The sequence below is a fragment of the Acanthopagrus latus genome, chromosome 20 (assembly GCF_904848185.1).
Source record: "Acanthopagrus latus isolate v.2019 chromosome 20, fAcaLat1.1, whole genome shotgun sequence".
NCBI classification, from domain to species: Eukaryota; Metazoa; Chordata; class Actinopteri; order Spariformes; family Sparidae; genus Acanthopagrus; species Acanthopagrus latus.
Window position 1 is genome coordinate 7,842,655 of NC_051058.1, and position 20,285 is coordinate 7,862,939.

The 20,285-nt window shown below is 45.1% G+C and overlaps 2 protein-coding genes across 3 annotated transcripts in view; one reads left to right on the forward strand and one right to left on the reverse strand.

Moving 5' to 3' along the window:
• The window catches only part of shisa9a (shisa family member 9a), a 49,575-nt gene extending 36,337 nt beyond the window's left edge, over positions 1-13,238 (reverse strand). Inside the window, exons 1-2 of one of the 2 annotated variants that reach the window (XM_037082381.1) lie at positions 12,265-13,238; positions 11,668-11,702 (exon numbers count right to left, since the gene is read on the reverse strand). In XM_037082381.1, the coding sequence (XP_036938276.1) occupies positions 11,668-11,702; positions 12,265-12,779 (550 nt within the window). In that variant the 5' untranslated portion in view covers positions 12,780-13,238. Of the gene's footprint in view, positions 1-11,595; positions 11,703-12,264 lie in introns of both variants that reach the window. The other variant, XM_037082380.1, reaches the window with a different exon arrangement.
• A 1,781-nt stretch (positions 13,239-15,019) lies between these two features.
• Positions 15,020-20,285, forward strand: part of cpped1 (calcineurin-like phosphoesterase domain containing 1) — a 34,284-nt gene continuing 29,018 nt past the window's right edge. The window contains exons 1-2 of the mRNA XM_037081827.1: positions 15,020-15,265; positions 19,960-20,178. Of these exons, the coding sequence (XP_036937722.1) occupies positions 15,202-15,265; positions 19,960-20,178 (283 nt within the window). The 5' untranslated portion in view covers positions 15,020-15,201. The remainder of the gene's footprint in view (positions 15,266-19,959; positions 20,179-20,285) is intronic.

A 20,285-nucleotide genomic window follows, 5' to 3' on the forward strand; every position in this document is an offset into this window, starting at 1 on the left:
GATCCCCTCTGCTTCCATTTCCCAGGATTCCTGAGGGGGACTGATTCAATCGCTGCCTGCCGGTGAGGTTGACAGTGACATCTAAAGGTACCCCTCCCTCTGGATGCCTGTCTCTTGTGCTTCTCTCGAATTCGTATTCCTCAACCCACTGCAGCAGCATCTCTCTAAAGTGATAAAGCATCTTTCTTGTGTGGTTGGAGACGGTTATCATATGTGCAAAGACGTACAGAGTTGTACGATAATAGGCCGTGGGTAGTCACTCAAGGAACGTGTTAAGTCTGCGTGCAGGAGCGCTGCACATAATAATAGCGCTCAATTAAAGTTGAATGCATCATCATAGGCACAGCACTGCACATTATACATTACTGGGCATCCAACTAAATTAACGTGCTCTCTGATTTTCCAATAAGGTAAGGCCCGTTGGGATCGGGAAGCTCATTAAGTTGCTTTTGTGCGCTGACACAGTGCCACGCTGCTGCCTGTGATCTGATGAGAAGATACCGAAATGGTGCATTTGCATTTATGCATGAGTCTCAACACGGCAGCCAATGAAAGGGCAGGAAAACAGTCCAAATATCTCCATTTGAGTCAACAGGAGCACCAAACCAGGAAGAGCACACTTGTGGCTTTGAAAATGCTCATTTACATACATGTTGGTTTATTTATTCAGGAAAGATGGATGTCTTGTGAAGCTTCTTTTTTATAAACCCTATGTTTGATTTTTTTTACAGTGTTATACAGAGTTTGGAGCTCCAAAGCACACCAGCAACTGTGTGTTTTGCATTACCTGTCCCCCAGTGGATACTTCTGTGTCTTTTGCCAGACTGCAGCAGGACAAACAGACTGTAGCTGGTGTCGGTGTGTCTTTAAGCCTCCTTTAAGGTCTGTTCACCTTACTGATATCGCCGATGCTCATATTTATGCATGTTATGGTGATTAGAAGATTGATGCCATTCTCACGCTGTACGCTAAGTATGAAGCTACAGCCAGCAGCCGGTTAGCTTAGCATGAAGACTGAATACAGGGGAATCAGCTAGCGTAGCTCGGTGTGAAGGTATCAGGCGGTAAACTTTCCACCTGCCAGCATTTGTAAAGCTCTCTAATTAACAAAGTATATCTCATTTGTCTAACTCGGGACTAATTCTTGGCCGGGAGTGCTGAGTTTTATGGTCCTTCTCTTGTGTTTTCCCCTCTTTACGGTCTTTCTGAGCTTAGCTTACCAGCTGCTGGCTTTGGTTTCATATTCCACAGAAGACATCAAAGTATTTTATTTTTATTTATTTTTTCATAACTCTCGGCAAGAGAGCAATAAGCATATTTTGCAAAATGTCAAGCTATTCCTCTAATTCTCCTGTTTGGAACTGGGTCACCATTGCAATCCATTGTAACTGCTGTTAATACACGTTGAGCACAGTTGTCTCCCTGCCTTGTGAAGGTGAAACTCAGACTCTTTACACTCAGTGGATGTCTTATATATTCAATCAGTGTGCTCTCCTTGACTCCTTCCTTTGACACTGAGGTGGTTCTGGCTGTGAGAAGCTTTTTACAAACAGTGTCAGGTTATATGTGAGCAAAATAAATAAAGACAATATCTGACCTTTGCAGAAAGAAAAGTGCCTGTCAAAAAAAAATAAAAAATAGTCTGATCTCCTCCGAGGAAAGAGGTTTGTTGTTCAGTTGTAGGTTCTGCTCATTCCAAATCTCACAGTACAAAATACATGTAATGTCTCAATCTAATCATGTTTATCAGCGCTTTCTTGGCCTGTTGCTATGTGCGGACTGAGAAACACCTCTTCCTCTCTCAGGAGAAAATGTTGAGAAGGTCATCTAGAAAAAACGCAACAAAAGCAGCACCAGGAGTAGAAAGACCGACGCATTCTGTAACCGGCTCCTGCCATAGGAGACAAGAAATGCCAAGAGAAAAGGCAACAGTGGCCAGAAGCTGAGAGGAGCTGGGAGCAGGGCGATTGCTGCAATCAGAAGGGCGAAAACAAAACTCCTTCCCTGTTTTTGTGAGCCGTTCCAGGCTGGTAATTTGCAGGCAGGCAGACAGGCACAAGATCTGTCGGAGCGAGAGCCCAGCATCGTGACGCATTTCGCCCAGCCACATGTCCCCTATCCATGGGCCAGCGCCCAGCAGGATGGGGGGTGGTGCAGGCGGGGGCTGTAAGCCTGTCCACAAGTTTGTGTGTTGCGGTGTTTGTGTGTCTCCATATGCAAGTACGAGGATGGGAGGGTGAGCGGCGGGAAGGCTGCCAATGTGTCCCTACCTCCTCAGGGCAGGGTGACGAGCGAGCCAGACCATACTGACACCCGCAGGCGAGAGAGAGAGAGGGAGAGAGAGAGAGAGAGCGAGAGGTGGAGCTTGCTCTCTCAAGACCACCAACCTGAGCTTGGTGATGGGCGTGCGTGTGGGGAGGGGTGGCACGGATGGTGCACGGGGATGGCAGGGTTTCACAAATGTGTGCCCAGTATGAGCTGCCGGTGACTTACCATCGCTGGTGGCATCAGTCAGCAAGCCAAGCAAATCTGCTGCCTGCCCCCCGGCCGTGTGAAACACAGGCCTGGAACACAGTACATGTGTGTACATGGAGCTGGTGGTACACGTATGGGTGCCTTTTGGTGTCCATATGCACGCATATGCATAAGAAAAAGCAAAAAAAGAGCCTCCAGCACCTTAGGGACATAAGAATTGATCTGTTGCTTTGGCCGGTGCCACCCAAAACAGACTGTTCGCTTTTGGAGCCAAGACTGTCACACACATGGAGAAGTGACAGCACTAGCTTAGCTCCTGTAATGCTGTAGGTGTAATGGGATGAAACGTTCTCCAGGGGTTCGCCACCTTTTTTCAGACGTACCGCATCACAGTCAGATGACCTCCAGAACCCCTAATATGAATCAAAGAGTCAGATCTGTGAAATTGCAGTGAATTTAAACTATACCCTTATGGGCTATTTAACACTATTAAGCTTTATTTAGGAGGCGATTACTGTTACTATATTTAGTATATTATGGACTGTCAATGTTTATGATTGGCTTTGGTTAAGTTAGGTCTACTGCTCGCGGCTTAGGCTGAAGTTAGACACTACTTTTAAACTGTTCATAACGTTCAGCTAACTAATTCTTCTAATTATCCACCACATTTAGCCAAGTGTTCCAACTGTTTTCTATTATTTTAGCTGATTATTTCACCTATTACTTTATCTGCGTTTACCTTTTATCCATTGCTTTTAACTTTTAAAATCACATCTAACAACCCATCACTTTCAGCCATTTCAAATATTTATCCATTAGCCTACTTTAAGGTAATGATTTCATGTAGATTTATTATCTAAGCTAGCCATCACTTTTAACTAACTATATCATCCAGTTTATCACATTTAGCTGAGCATTTAAACCTAAGCCGACTATTCCAACTGTTAATCCATTACTTTTAACAAACAATTTTAACTTTTTGTCGCAGATATAACTTTAAGCTAACTGTTTTAGCTATTTATCTTTTGCTTTAAGTCAACTCAGCTTTCTTATAGCAAACCATTTTCAGCCATTTTCCATTATTTGTTAACTTTGTATGTTTAATATTATTACAACAGTGTATCCATTATGTTAACTAACAATTTCAAATGTTTAGTAGGATATCACTTTTAGCTTACTCTTTTAACTACGTATTCATTGCTTTCAGCTAACTAGGCTATCAAAACTGTTAACTGTGACTTAATATTGACTTAATATTTCAAGTGTTTAATATTTCAGCAGTTTATCCATTACTTGTATCTTAATAGTGAAACCATTTAGCCATTATTTTAAACCAGCTGTAAAGACGTAGGCCTCTGCTTGCTCAGCCTACTAACTATCATGTAATGTCAGAATTTTTCATTTCTTTGTTTTTTTCTCTCCACAAACTTTTCCACATTTGGCAACTGCGGAGGTGCACCCACTGGGCTACAAGTATCCCTGGTTGGGAATCACTGACACCCTCCATGAGAGCCTCCACTGTGAACACCACTACAACACAGCTGGAACACTGTTGGGAAGTGGCAGGAATATATGTACTATTGTTGTCAGCAAATGCAGCAGATTAGAGCTCTATTCTCCTATTAGAAAGTGCATAAATTGGAAACTGTGTGACAATAGCTGCAGATTACAGAGGATTTCACACGGCGTAACACAGCCTAAATAGACTTATAATGCCACTGTGAGATTCGGCTTGCTTCGCTCTCTGTCTGACAGACAGTGAGCTTGTTACTGCTAAAAGGAACATAGCTGTTTTCTCAACAGCTCCCCTTGTGCAATGACAAATATAAGGACGTATGCAGTGAGCCAAGTGCCTCTCGAAATTTAAACACAGCCAGACTTGCAAACAAAAGCCTGGACTCGAAGACTGTGTTTAAAGTTATCGCCCTTAATAATTAAATTCTTGGCTGAATTCATGTGACAGAAAAATAATCCTAATATTTGCAAAAGGCTTGACTCATTAATTTCAATAGTCGATTAAGGAGAGTCAGTGTAGCAGTTAATTAGAAACCAGTGGTGATAACCACCTGTTCAAACATACAGATGGGAGGTCTGTCTGCTTATCCCATGACTGCCTGTGAGTGCTGTATCATCACAGATAGTCAGATGTAAATGAGACCGAAAGAGATGAAGATAGATGGACGTATCATTATGCGCGCTCGGAATTTTTCTGAGGCACACCGCAGGTCATGTGCTTGACACGCATGCGCCTACGCGCCTATGCGAAACGTAGACTCGGACGCGCGCGCACCCGCAAACACAGGCGCAGTCACAGAAGTAATTACCTGTCAAATGCGAGATGTGACTTCCGGGGAGTAAATGAACTGATTAATATTCGTGAGGAGGGCGAGGAGGGGAGGGGCGGGGGGGCTGGCTGATGAGAAGTTAAGATATTCACTGTCCCTATTGCTTCTTTTATTAAAACACCACAGTGACAAGATGGGAAATTACACACTGGGTGATGCAAAACAGTAAGGACAGAAAAGGATGGGGGCCGCGTTCATTAGATCGCTCTCTCCGCCCGTCAGCATACCGTTTGATTCCTTCTAAACGTCCGAAGAATGAGCGCTTGTTCCAATAAACATTACCTTTCACAATGAAGCTAACGCTCCCCATAACAGCAGTGTGACGCAGCCGGGGGATCGCCTGCTACTTCCTTTAGGATTTTTGGAAAGGAGGCAAAGAGGAAAAATCACACATTCTTCACAAGTTTTTTTTTTTCTTTTTCTCTCATCTCATTTTCCAAAAATCTTTCTGCCTCTTCTCTCCTCCCAGTCTCCGGTCCAAGTCTCCCTCCCTCCCCAGGCTGTGTCGACACCTCACTGGCTGGTCTCCCTCTGTGCCCAAATTGAGTGCATGTCTGCTGTCGGTCGATGCTTGCAGGCTGCGCGGCCCCAGAGCCCCAATAAACAGCAGTCTAATGGCGTCCCTGGGCTGCTGAGGGGTCTCGCATTAAGATAATTAGGCAGGGAGAGGGTGCAGGAATGAGGCCCTGGAGAGGAGGAGGCGACGCTTTTGCACTTTCCGACAATCTGAGCCTTTGACTTACTGTCTGTTGGCTTGTTGCTTACTGTGCCCTGATTCACGCCTCTATGGTAAAACCAACGCAAGAGCTGGTGTGGCGTCGAGCGGCTGCAAATGTGGGAGGGCAGCGTCATTAGGAGTGACGGGGTATTCAAACAAAGACTAAATCACCTTTAAAGCAAAGTGTTATGAGGAGACAGATGTACTAAGCGTCTACTTAGTAAGTTGTAAAGTTAGGTTTACAGTTACATGAAGGCTAACTTCTGTTGTCTCATTCAGCCGACTGTTAGCAACCATATTTTTTAAGACATGTAAAGGCTTTATAATTTAACCATGGGGGAATTAAGTGATTTGTTTTTTGTCTTGATGACTAAACCTTTTTTCAGGCGTTCAACCAAAAAAACCTTTTGTCATTGAGAGAAATGATCTGGAAATGCTAACGTATTACCAGGTTTTAGGACTCATTGCTGCGGCACTCTTTATGACACAAATATCGAATGAGCGCACTTCCCAAAATGTCGAACTATTCCTGTAAGAGCATGTATGAAAATGATGACTGAGTTTCTTACTAGATTATGTGACTTATAGACAGCATGAACGTTGACTACATCAATAAACAAGGGAACAAAACAAACATTATCCCCAGTGGTTTGCATTAAAGAAAACCCGCTGTGGATATGGCAGAAGCTTCACTGTCGCTCCGATGAGCTGCGAGCCTGAAAGACAAACTCGGGGATGGAACCTCAGCTTCACCTGATTTTCTTGCCTGTTTGAACAAGAGGACAGAAGCTGAGCTTCAAACGGTGCCGGAGCCGGAGTGACGCCTCACAGATAACTCCCCCCAGCTCTGTCATTTTCCCTTTCAGCAGCCCCTCTGCGCTTGTTTCCACGGCCTGCGCCTCGGTGTGTAGGTTCACTCGCTGGAGCTCCTCTTTTCCGCACTGACACTCAGCAATCAGATGTGACACACTGAAGGCTCAGATGACAGCTGGGAAGACAAGGTCACACAGTCACCTACTTTTAACGAAGGATATGCACAGCTCCTTCTGACAGGCCTGCGCCGCGCACGAACACGCACAGCCATACATCTCCCCTCTCACACACACACACACACACACACACACACACACACACACACACACAGATGCTTGTTCACACACAGTCACAAGGCGGAGCAAGAGTGTTTTGCAGACAGGGCCTTTTTTTTCCTCGTGCCTGTGCAATCTCAGAAGCAATTACCTATTAAAATTTCATCCTTCCCATCTCTGAATGTTTAGGAAAAGATTATAACTGCTGGGGAGGTAATTAAGCCTGCAAATGGTGAATTGAGTTGTGAATACAGAGTGCCGCATGTGAGCTTGTGTGTGTGTGTGTGTGTGTGTGTGTGTGCAGCCGTGTGTGTTTTCTGTCTTGATAAAACTAACATTGCTGCCCACCTAAAAGCTCTTTAGCGCAATACCCGAAATGACATTTACAGGACCAAGAGGTACAATATTTGTCTTGCGGAAGCGTTCAGTGTAATGACTCACAAGGACAAATGCTGTTTTCCAATTAAAGTCCACGTGTCGCTTCCTCATTAGATTATAGTGAGTGTGGCTGCAATGAGATTAGCTGCCGCTGCTCGTCAATTACACTTAAGGAAGTCTCGAGACTTCCAGCTTCTTGCGCCGAATGCTGTGGCGAAAGTCACCCTGAGTGAAGGAGGCGTTTTCAAGGCCAATCTGAACGAGAGTTTGGTCTTAATACAGAGAATTTGACAGACACAAAGCCCTGTCCTTCGGCGCTGCAGCAGTGGTGGCTGCCATCAGTTTGGGTGTTGCCGCCGAGATCTTTTGCCTCCCCACGTTCCACTGTTCCCTCTTCTTCCATCCCTCCCGTCTTTGTCTCTTCGTCTCATTGATGCTGCGAGCGAGGAAGAGGCGCAGGATTTTTCAGCCTTTTAAGGCTTCAAAAAAAGTCTCCGTTTTGCAAGATGACATGAAAGTCTGCCAGCCAGTTCCACCTGGGATTTAGTGGGCCGGCTGGTTCTGGCTCACAAAGCAACCCAAAGTGTCCGTTTTTTAATATGCAGCAGGTTTGCGGGGGCCCCTGGCTGATTATGACCAGGGGCCCTGAGACATATCAAACACAAACCTCTGGCTTTGTTTTACTAATTGATACTGTGTTTCTCACTTGTGTAGCACATGTGGTAATGAATCATCGAGGCACAGCAAAGCAAGAATTAGGGAATAGGTTTTCCGCCTGTTGTGTTTTTTTCTTCATATATTTTATATACAGTATAAAGGAAGTATTGATAAATATATACATGTAGAGATGTGTTCTTATCCATGTAAAATAAAGTTAAAAAGGTAAAAGTCTCCACCAACAGAAGCTCCTCATTCCCACAGAAAGCACTGCTCCTGAAACATCTCGTTTGTAGTCCCACCTTTAATTCTGGGACTTTGTGACATCACACTACCTCACAGAGTCACACAGTTGCGTGATTTAATCCATTTAAGGATTGGCTTAGCAACCCGCTTTGTTGTTTTTAGCAGTGCTGGCTCAGGCGTGTGTGATCTGACGAATCAGAGGAGACTAGGTTCAGGAGGGGGAGGGCCTTAAAGAGACAGGAACTAAAACAGCTTGTTTATTCAGCTCTGATATATTTTTGAGCTTGTATTTATTACCTCATTAATACTGTAAACATTAAATCTGAAGTTTGATATTCTTCTCCATAACTACACAGTGTCCCTTTAAGTCTCTATCGACAAATACATTTAACAAAGCGCTCGCGGGGGAATAAAAATGACAATGTAGAAGTGGTCATCATTTTCTTTACAGACAAATAGCATTCTTTGACGGTAGCACATGGCCCGGAGGAATTTTCTCCTCCTATGCAAGCAGTCGAGACCTGCCAGACCAGATTAATTCGATGCCAGCAATGGGGCAATCTGGCCGTAAGCTATAATCAATATGTGGTTTGCACTAAAAATAGATTTTCCACTGCTTATCTTTACATTGCAAGTGCACCCCTCTTCACACACCTTCGCTCCCTTCCTCATCTCTGATGAAGAATCATCTTGACCTTTCCGGTCTATTCATCTTCTGCTAGATATTTAGAAACAAGAATAACATGTCCACATCGTGCAAATCTATATATAAGGCCTCTCCGCTCCAGCGGTGCCCCCAATGAATTGTCTCCCTCGCCAATCAGGTGGCCGTTGAAGAAGGATCTCGCCAGATCACAGAGGTTAATAACATTCCACATGATCACCCACAAGCTCCGGGATTAGAGGGTTCAGCGGAGGAGGTTACACATTGCAAATAATAATCGCTATTTCACAGCAGTGTCCTCGGGGCCACTCGGGTGATAGGCCACCCCGTTATCTCATCTTTCTCCCTCGGTGAGGAGAGGAAAAAAGACTCAAGCAGACCCCTTCACCTACTAAAAGGGTAATTCATCTCTTCATGGTAGCAGTTTGTTCGAGACCAAAACCCCACTCCTCACCCGAAACCAAAGCATTTAAATGAACGCAAACTTCCCCCCGCAACCCGCAACCCCCCACCCGTACCATGAGCTGCGCTCTCATCATGATGTTGATGGTGTCTGTGGGCGTAGTGCTTCACGCTGAGTAGGGTTATGTCACCTGGTCGTCAGCCAGGGGAGCTGTTGTAGGATTACATATTTATCTCATTCTCACAAACACAAGTAGTTACTCAAACCCCCCCCCCCCCCCCCCCCAACACCACCACCACTTCCTTACATGTGCACTTCCTGTCGGTTCCTGTCCCAGAAATTTCTCACCTGCTCACTGTTGATGGTTTGAACTCAACAGTCCACTGTGTGTAAAGTGTCTAAACAGATCTGGAGGGAAATCTGGGAACACTACTGGCGCTTTAACAAAATTAGGCTTATTCAAAAATAATATCTCCCAATAATCACATATGACCCAGTAGGGATGATGTGATGATGATGTCTGTATCCGTAGCGACCCTGCCCTCTGCCTGCATTTTCTGATCTTCTTATTATTTTACTGAGTTTGCGACGTTTCTGGGCACAAATCTGGAGATTGACAGTTGACTGATTGAGGGGAATTCTGTTATTTTTAAGGCTGGGCTCTATATCTTCAGGTGTTGTTGTATAAAGGATTCATACCAAACAGAAGTTTTGGAATCGGTCCAGTAGATCGCCTCAGCCAGCAGCCGTGACACTGTTTCAGTGTAATCCTTTGGGACAACTGCGACTGTCGAAGTTACGTCCATTGAAAGTGCATGTTTCTGCCGCTGACAGGTCCGGGGTTGTTACTGACAACATTGCGGACACAATTCCCACGTAGATAAACCTTTTTTGTCGAATCATAAGAGACACAAGTCTCGTTCAAAGAGAATTCTCGCTCTGAACTTGTGACAGCTGTTAAAGATCTGATCAAAATCAGTTTTCTCTTCAGCCATGACTGGGAGTTAATTCTTGCTAGCAGTTTCTTTAAATGAATTCCAAACTCCTCTCTCCAACTCTTTTTACTGTTGTCCTTCTGCAACAAAGACTTCTCCACGAGGGAGACTTGTGCTCCAGAATCTTATTATTAAGAAATGGTCCCTCTCTGTAGGAAACATTTTTGTAATGTTGTCAGACACTTACAGTTACAACCTCAGCCTGTCGGACGTAACTTTGATAGTCGCAGTTGCCCCAAAGGATTTCACTGCAGCCGGCTGAGGCATGTTAACACAGGGCCAGGGTTTAGAAATACAGGAATTTGCCTTCAAGTCTCATTCCCAGGCCATCAGATATCAACTTCGGTCAGTGGCTCGCCAACCAGAAATCGTCAAACTTTGACAACCAGGGGGTGAGACGGAACAATCAACTTCGAATGATGTCTTCAAACAGCAACCGATAAACCCTGTCTTCGTGTGCCTTTACCCAAAAAGCAAGGCGCCGATAGGAACGAGAATTCACGATGCCACTGTATTTGCACTGGACAACTGATACAAAGAAAAAAAGTCTCGTATGAATGGCAAACGTTTTCCCTCATTCCAAAAGTCAGAGTGTAAAACTTAACAAAGGCGAGATGCACAGAGGCTTTCGCCTGCGGAGTGTGACTGCAGTCACTGTGTTTCTCGAAGACATCATTCACAGGGATCTGCTCCTGGATCTGCTCTGTGTCGGTGCAGAAACCGGTGATGCAACTTTGAGGGGAATCTGAATGCTGCGTACTCCATGTGTTCGCGATGTCTGTCTGTGTGTGTGTGTGTGTGTGTGTACTGTACGCTCTGGTCCGTACATATCCGAGCGCGTGTTTTCGGGTGCGATTCATCCGTTTGATCTTCTGCTGTTAAAAACACAAAGAGGCTCGGTGCCGTGCAGCAGCCCACGGGACGCAACAGAAATAGATGGCATTCATACGCTCACCAACACCACCCTTCAAACTCCCAGCCCCCCCAAATCCCCCTACACACACACACACACACAAACTCACTACCACCACCACCACCAGCACCACTTCCTCACCGACTCACACACTCCCACTTCCCCTTTTCTCTCTCTCATTATATCATGTGGGCACGAACCAAAATAAAGCAGTGAATAACGCTCGGATTTGAAAAGCAGCTGAAAAGGCAGGCAGATCTTTCTCTCTCTCTTTTTCGAGCGTGTTATGAAATGGATGGATCTCTGGCCGCTGCGAGATAAAACAACAACAACACACACACACACACACACACACACAAAAACCCAGTGCTGTCATTTGAGAAAAAATAGGATCGCTCCTGCGGGATGTGTGTGCGCTCCCCCTCGGCTTGCACTGTATCTCCGAGGAATTTTTCCTGACTGTACGCGCCATCAGCCACTCCAGCTGAGTCTGATCCCCAAACTCACACACACACGCGCTTACATCATCGCTCCAGATGACTTCGCGCGGACCTCCCTGGCGTTGACCTGTGCACGTTTCGACGTCTTTGGTGTTTTACGCCGACACACCCACGCCTCCATGCGCAGCTCGGAGTTACACCGCGAAAGCTCCGAGAACGTGAGAACAAAACAAAGCGGCAGCAGAAAAAGAAACAACACAAACTTAAACTCACGGAGGTTTGTGGCCCTGGAAACAAAATGCTGGGAATGCATCCCAAGGGCCTCCTCCCCCCGATACTGCTCACCTGGACACCCGCCCTGCAGCACGCTGGCGACGGCCCTGTTAGACAGACACAGAGGAGAGGGGTGGGGGAGAGAGAGGCGGGGAGATGGGTGAGGTACTGTGCAAAACATGGTTTAATTTGATTATTCACTCGTGCTGCACTGCTGCACAGCCCTCTTTTCGTGAAAAAAAAAAAAAGTGGAAAGGTGCAGCTGAGTGGAAGAGAGCAGGATTCCCAGATGAATGGAGGAAGATTTTTGGTTCCATTTTGTCCTCTTGTGCTGCCCGTTAGATTACACTGTGAAGGTGTGTGTGTGTGTGTGTGTGGGGGGGGGGGTTGCTCTCTCCGGTCTGCACTCAGACAGACGCACAATGGAGCGCAGTGTGAGAAAGCAGCCGCCCCCGCCTGATGAGAGGAGAGTGAAATGTGGTACAGTGGAGAGTGGAGGGCAGAGTTGGCTCTGGTTTTTGGAATCGAACGCGCCTGATGCGTTTAAGTGATGTTTCACCGCTGTGGGGAAAGGAAGGAGACGCGCTCCAGGTCTGTGCGTGCGCGGGAGGGGGGGGGGGGCTACAACTGCGAGTCTCTTTGTAAACATGCGCGCTGAGACACACTCACCTGGACATGTTCTCCCTCTGAGGCCGGTGCGCCTTCTCCAGCCCCAGTTTGGTGAAAATCCCCACAAGGGCCATGATGGCCACTACTCCACATATGATGTAGACGATTAAGTTCGTCTTGTCTTTGGTGCTGTCGTGCAGCTTGTTCATTTTTTTGTAGGGTGTCTGCCCGGTCTTCATCCACACCGGGGTGTCGTAATTTTTACAGGTGCTCTGGTCCAGCCGCGAGTGCTTGTAGGAGCAGCAGAAGCGGAAGCCACAGGTGCCGCAGCAGTACAGATAATTGCCCGTCTTGCAGATGAACGGCGGGTCCCACTGGCCCATCACGTCGTAGTAACCCCGGCACTTGTCCTCCGTGTGCGGGGTCTCCTCGGACACGCTCTCCTCCTCCCGGGAGCCGTTGGAGGTGGCGATCATGACGAAGCCCCCGAGCAGTCCCGGCTCCCCGTCAGCCTTGCACACCAGGGCCATAAGTTTGAGCAACAAGAAGCCGAGGAGAAAGTATTTCCCCCTCATGGTGCTCTCCTCTCCGCCGGGCAACTTCACGCAGAAACGAACAGACTTGGAGAGAGGGGGGAAGGCGCGCGGTCATGATACGCTGAAAAGTCCAGGGACGCACATCCAAACAGCAACGCACCGTCATCCGCGCGGATGAACATCTTTATTAGCATTTCATAATCCAAAAAATAAATAAATAATGATAATTTAAAACAACAACAACAACATAAACGCGCAGGAAAAAAAATAAATGAAAAAAAAATCGACTTTAATCGAACCAACTGCTTTCCAACGCGCTCTCTGCCTTGCGCAGCTGTCTCCTCTCGAAGGCGTCCGCGGGCTCGGGTCTGGCGTTTCTGCGGGCGTGCATCGCCTTACATACATCCATCGGTGCGCTCTTACGCACGGGGAGTAGGCAGAGACACAAGCCGCGCCGAGGACGAGAGCGCAGTGAGCGAGGAGAAGAGAGGAGGCGAGGTTGGGAGAGCCTGGTGCGCAAGACAAGGAGAGGAGGAGGAGGAGGAGAACCATGGGGAGGGAGAGAGACGGTGTGAGGGCTGAGGGGAGAGAGAGAGAGAGAGCGAGAGAGAGAGAGAGAGAGAGAGAGAGAGAGAGAGAGAGAGAGAGAGCCTTTTATTGTGAAATATTCGGATAAAAGCTCCGGAATACGCACATCACTATTCTGTTTTGCCGTCGAGGAAAGGCGTGGGAGAATTCCCCCCCATTTAGTCTTCCACTTTATGCATTTTCAGCGGTAGGTTGCCATTGTTTTTGAAAAATCCTGAAAATCACAAGTGGCTTAATGTGCTACAATAGGCAGCGGCTGGCAGAGCTTCTGAAAGCAGGGGGTGGCGGGGTGGTTTCAAGAGAAAGAGCCCTTCACCGAAGATGTGGCCCCGGGACATGATGATGATGATGATGATGATGATGATGATGATCCTTGGGAACTTTCCAGAAAAAACAAAAAGCAGTAGCGCTCATGACGACACTTTAAACGTGTTCCAACTGAAAGACGCGAGCAAATAATAAGACGAGATAACCTCCAAAACAACCAACACGTGCTGGAGCCAGGTTTACTAGAGTGGAGAGCCTCACACACTGTGTCCAGACAGAGAACCGGCTCTGCCTTAAAGGGCCACTGTGTAGTTTTTTGTTGTTGTTGTTGTTGTTGTTTGTTTGTTTTTAAATCAATAATAACAATATCAATGAGTTATTAACACAGACATGTTTTCCATAAATTGAATCAACAAGCTGTTCATAGAGGAAAAAAAGTATTTAGCGAACATTCTTCGAGGTGTACTTTGTTTTGGTTTTTTTTTGTCAAACAGGTGCCGTACGAAAAAAGAAAAAAAAAAAACTAATTAACTGCCTGAGTTAAGCTGAACCGAGCTGAAAAACATTTTAAAGAAGTCACATCGTTTCCCACCTGCGAAGCTTACTTACATAAACCCGCGACGCAAAGTTGATTAATCCTGTGGCGAGAAAAGAATCAGACCGCTCAGAGACCTTCGAGGTTATTTGAACTCATTCAAGTATTAGAAAAATATGAGAGGAGGCAGGAGACAGTTTTCTCTAATCAGGCTGGACGGATCGTTGAAGTTTGATTTTACAGCCGCTTTCCGAGGTCGCTCTCTTTGTGCGAATATGAAGCTGTGGGTGATCGCAGCACTCCCAGAGTTTTCTTTTTTTTTTTCTTTCTTTCTTTCTTTCTTTTTTTTTTTTTACACAAAATGCCAAATAATTAAAGGTGCAAATATATATAAATGTTTTCTTGGTTTAAATCACAGCACATGTAAGGTAATGCAAGGTAATAATACAGACATAAGTGAATCAACAAGCTGTCCTCCGGGGAAAATAAGGTCCCCAGAACACTGTTTGAAGCTAGAAAGGTGGCATGGTCCGCCACATATAAATAAAGTAAAACAGTATGAAACAGTGTTGTCCTTTGAGGTCAGTTTGCTCATTTAAATAAAATAAAATAAGGCATAGAAGATCTTCCTGTGCTGATCAAAACGTCTTCTCCCAAACTACACACTGCACCTTTAATCCAAGCCTGTAGCCTGCAGACAGGTGATATCCTGTTGCAGATTACTGGTAATTTTCCCGGCAGAGTCACAGGATCTATGTAGGAGAGCAGTGGAGCTGCTCTGGATGCTTGTGGTGGACATCATCACATTTTTAGTTTTCCTTTCCACCTGACAGCTGTGTGTTGCTGCCACACTGGGGCCCGCTGCAGCTGAAGTCACACACACACACACACACACACACACACACACACACACACACACGCAGACAGGCTGTGTAGTCGACCACCGATAGTCACCGACTGACAGCTGGGGCCACCCAAACAGCTTCACAACAAACCCGTCCGGAGGCGCGCTGACAGGCGAACAAGTCCCACAGCAGCTCGCTCCGCGCAACTCTTTAACAACTGGATCTTATGGCTGAGAGCGAGGACATCTTTCTCAGGGCTAAACATCGGACATTCACCGGACTGAGTGAAGGTAGCTGTTAGCCTCCTTATCCCCCCCCCGCCGGTTAGCTAACTTACAGGCTAATGCACTCGCTAACGCCCCGTTTAACTCGGCTGTGAATGCTATTCGACACAAGTTGCTGTTGCTAGCTGCGGGTTAATGGACTGACAGAGCAGGCATACACACTGGACAGCTTTTGAGCAGCCTTCTTATAATGACGGCACTGTTGTCAACCAAGGCTAAGTTAGCTAGCCTGCTAGCTTGTGTTTACACTAACCTTGTACGTGTGTCGCTGCGCTCTGTTTCAGCAGCGATATTGAACCAAGTTAGTGCAGCAAAACTGTTTACAAGTGCTGTAGTCAGAGGCCGTATGTTATGTGACAGCCGCTGGTAATATTCTGTGAGTTGACAAACTTAATAATTCAGACTTTCTCTTGTTTGGTCCACAAATGGAACTTTGAATCCCGAGGTTCTCTATTAAGCAACACTGGATTTCTGTCTTTTTTAAAGGAAAGCTGCAGCACAGCTTGGACGTTTTTTTTTGTTTGTTTTTTTTTTTTTACAATGGCGGACATGATTAAAGTAGATTATATTAGTTTAAAATGATTTATCACCAATATGTGCGTGGTTCAGCCCTGCCAGGATTAAAACCTTAACAGAGTAATCACACTAACATGCTCAGTCATGTGTTCATTGATTTCTGCCTGTCACGTTGGCTCACTTCCTCAGCAGCCACTGTTGGAGACCAACTAGTGTAAGGAGACTCAGGAGGGAGGAAATTGAAATGTTGTTCATTGTTTTATTTGCTATAAAAGCAAGCCCCCCCCCATATGCTTTCATCTCAAATGATGATTAATTTTGTTGTGAGCGCACCGCCTGCCACCTGAGAAATCTGTGCAATTTATGTTTGAAGTTGTGCTCGACCAGCGGAGCCGCACAAGGCTGCTGCCTCTTATCTCCTGTCATGGGAGCTTTGCTGCCTTCTGCGAGTCCTTGTGTACTTCTTTTTTAAAACTTCCTTTTCATTTTGCCTGTGAAATGGTTCACACATCTGACTCCAGAGAGAGAGAGACATTGTACTATAAAGTATGCTCGGTGTTGCCAAAAGCTTGCAGGATGTGTGCGAGTGCGCCCTGCGGCTTCATGAAATGTTTATCATAGATTGTGTCTGTTTTTTTGGGGCGCACAGAAAGGAGAAGGCTAATAACCGATGCATACACATTTGCATGGTCTATGTATATGTGTGTATATGTACACACTCGCTTGCTCGTGTGATTTGAAGCATTCCTTTGTGAGGAGGCGCGGGTTACCTGCTTGCTGTGCTGTCTGTTGTCAGGTAATGATTCCCCTGTGCAAAGTCTCTGAAGCAGAGGCTGAGTTAAGAGACTATTCTGCTGAGCTGCAAGAGCTCAAAATGTGCCAGTGAAAGTTTCAAAGTCGGGCTGCGAATAAAGATTATGATAAATTTGGTGGTTTAGTCTATTGAATGTCAGAAAATGGTGAGAAATATGGCAGCAAAGCCCAAGATTATGTACGAAAGTGTCTTGTTCTGTCCATAACACAAAGGTAGTCATTTTACTGGCATAGAGACTTAAAAAAAAACTTGAACATATAAAGATTTTAAGGACTCAAGGAGCTTGAATTTGGAAGTGACTCCAGAAAAAGATCATAGTACTGATTAATCAGTTATCAAACAAGTTGCAATTAAAGGTATGTTATACAAGAATTGTGCATTAAAGGGTCTTAAAAAATCCACCAAATCCACTTTTTAGCCAAGAAAGTTAAAAAGTAATATCTTAGCTCGCTTCCAGTTGGTTAACAGATTGTGATCAGAGCAGAAGCTAATATGACCCGAGGTGTTTTTTCCTCTACAGCGTCTGTGTTTACTGTGAGTTTACTTTGATAGTTGACAATTAATGGATTAATCATTGCAGCGCTATTTAAAAGACAAATCCAGTCTGCATGCTCTCAAGAACAGATAATGTATTAACTATACACTGCACTGTTCAGCTGTTGAAATTCAAAATTCGCCAGTGGACCTCAGTGTGTTAAGATCAAGGCCAGGCTACTTTGGACTGAAGGCACTCTGTGGTAATGTGATTGAGGAGATGATGTTGATGATGATGATAGTACAAGTAGAATGAGCGCCCCCCCCCTCATGGCTTCATAAATGTCAATTACCACGGGGAGATCATTGTTAAGCTTTTTACTTGTCTGTTTCCCAGGAGCGACACACTCTTTGTCATTCTGTCTTTTCCCTATCTTTACTCTGCATTTCTCTGGAGGACTGAATTATTATAAACTCATTTGGGAGAGCGCTACACGGAGAGCATGTTAAACACTGAGGATGCCGAGCAGCTAGTAGCCGCCCGCTGTGAGTGTGAGTGAGGGGAATATGCGCAGAATGCAGATGCAGACTCTCCACAGTGACAAGGAGAGTGCATAACTGCAGTTCTGCTTCCACATCCTCCGGATACTGAATGAGTGGGGCAGAAAGCTGTTGTTTACACCTGCTCTCCGCATCTGTCCATTCGTGGGTAACAAGGGGACTCCATTTCCAATTCGTGTAGCCGGGCTTTCTTCTGTGTTTTTTCACATCCTAACCTCATCACAACCATCAGCCCAGCAGCGCTGAGTGTCCGCTTCCGTCCTTTACATGGAAAACCAGTTGATGTTGTCAATGAATAATGGAGAGTGATTAGATTGTAAGGCCCTTCTCTTACGTAATATCAGGATTATGTAAAACACTTGTTGATCATTTATGCTCCAATGTGTAGCTGTTTGTTAATTATTTAGCATTGTTTGCTCATGGACTGAGCATGCACAGCCCTGACAAAAGGTTATACGTTACATTTTCCCCCCACGGATCCTCAATTTCCAGTCCTAAATCCTCATCGCAGCACTTTCAGCTGTGCTTCTTCATTTCTAAGAATGAATATAAGGCTCCTACATGAAGCTTTCACAGCAGGCCGTACACTGCTGAATGACTAATACTGGGATGACACCTAATCCCCAAAGCTTTTATGTTTCTGCTTACTATTATGTGCAGTGTTCCGTGCAGGCTTCCCCGTGACCTAAACATATTGAAATGAAAATGTTCACATGCTGCCAGAATGTGAAGTGAATGCTCGGCAGATGTATCAAAAAGACTGCTAATGAAAGCTGCGTTGTTGGGGGTTTTTTTGTGACACATTTATATTGGAGCCAAAGTACCTGGTTTTATGCATATTCAATTAGTGTTACTAAAGAAAAAAATAAACACATGAAAGGCGGTGTCAGCTCATCATTTGTCATGCAAAATTTCCTCTATCAAGACAGTCAGTGTTACTGACTTTGTTTCAATTTCTATAAAATCACCACTTGATGTGATCCAAGCACTCCTTTGATGGCCTCATTTCCCAAGTGGAGAAGTCGTTCGTAGGACTTTGGTTGTCAGGATCTTTTAGAGTCCCAATGTCTGAACAACGTTTTTTTTTTTTTTTTTTAAAGATTCTGCTATTCTACAGCACATTTACATTTAGGGCATTTAGCAGACACTTTTGTCCAAAGCGACTTGCAGTAATTCATACATACATTCATACACTGACGACAGTGGCTGCCGTGCAAGGTGCCGACCAGCACATCAGGAGCAGTTTGGGGTTCAGTATCTTGCCCAAGGACCAGCGACCTTCCAATAACAAGACACTCTGTGCCTAACAAGACGCTGACCCCTGAGCCACAGCCAACCAGTATTGTTCTGCCTATCATTATTTGCTATTGAATAGAAAGCCTTTCTCCAAAAGTTTTTTCTGTTTGTACATGTTTGTAATCCTGAGGAGTTTTGTAACACAAGGTTTTATCTACCAGTATGCACTTTTTGTGACATAGTGATGTTTTTTTTTTTGCAGTTCCCTTCTATTGATATCCTGCATTCAGCAGAGAAAATAAAATAATCCCAAAATTGAAAGCTGAATACCTGAACAACAAACAAATATTCAAACAGTCAAATGTTTAGGTCCAGCTCTAAGAGCTTTATATATTCAAAGTGATTTTGTTCCAGACCTGTGGCTGCACTGGTTTATTCCCTGAAACCAGAACAACTTTGCTTATCTGACTTATTAGGGTTAATGCTACTAACTATGTCACTCTATGTGGACAGAAACTAACATATGACAATAGCATGTTACAAATATAGATAGATATGCAAAACATGAATAAATAAAACATTTCTAACCATACATTTACTTCCATCTACCATGTTTCTTTGTACCAAATGTTGCATCAAAGACAGCAGGTTGTGTACCAACATTTTTGCTGAGTTAATAAATAATTCTGACTTTAGGCAGCACTTTCCAAATTTTCAGGAACAACATTTTCTGATTATTCTGACAACACATGAAAGCAGCATAAATCCAACATTCACTATCTTTTTGGCTCTCTTCATGTACAGTGGGTTTTGCTGAAAGCAGCTGTCTGTCATTGCTGGAACTGAAGTTGATGAGATTGCAAAAGGGTAGAATTAACAGTCGTAAAACCAAGATGATTTTAAAATGCTCTGGAAACTTGAGGAAAACTGCGGATTTGGCAGCTACATTCGTGTGATCTTGTCAGTATGATCAGCAAATGTATTTGGACCTTATATCATGTAAAGAGGCTTTAGATAAAGTACTTTGGTCTTGGTAATATCTGGTGCCGGTCTCGGTCGACACAAACGCTGAGTCCATTGTTGCCTCTTCTTGTTTCAGATGCAGAGCGCGACTGGAGGGGACCATTTTGCTTCATCCAGGCCGCAGACCCCCAGCTGGGGCTTATGAAGGCTTGGAGGGACGGCGACTGCGATGGCGGAGGGGAGGAATGGGCCGAGGAGGTGGAGCTCACCAAGCAGGCTGTGGAGGCCATAAACCAGCTCAGACCCAGGCCAAAGTTTATGGTGCTGTGTGGCGACCTGGTCCATGCAATGCCTGGTAGGAAAAGAGCACATAAAGAACATAAATCTTGAGATTTTTTTTCGTAGGTTTCAAGAACTACATGACAGAATCACAGTCGCCATTTCTTTCCAACATGACGACAT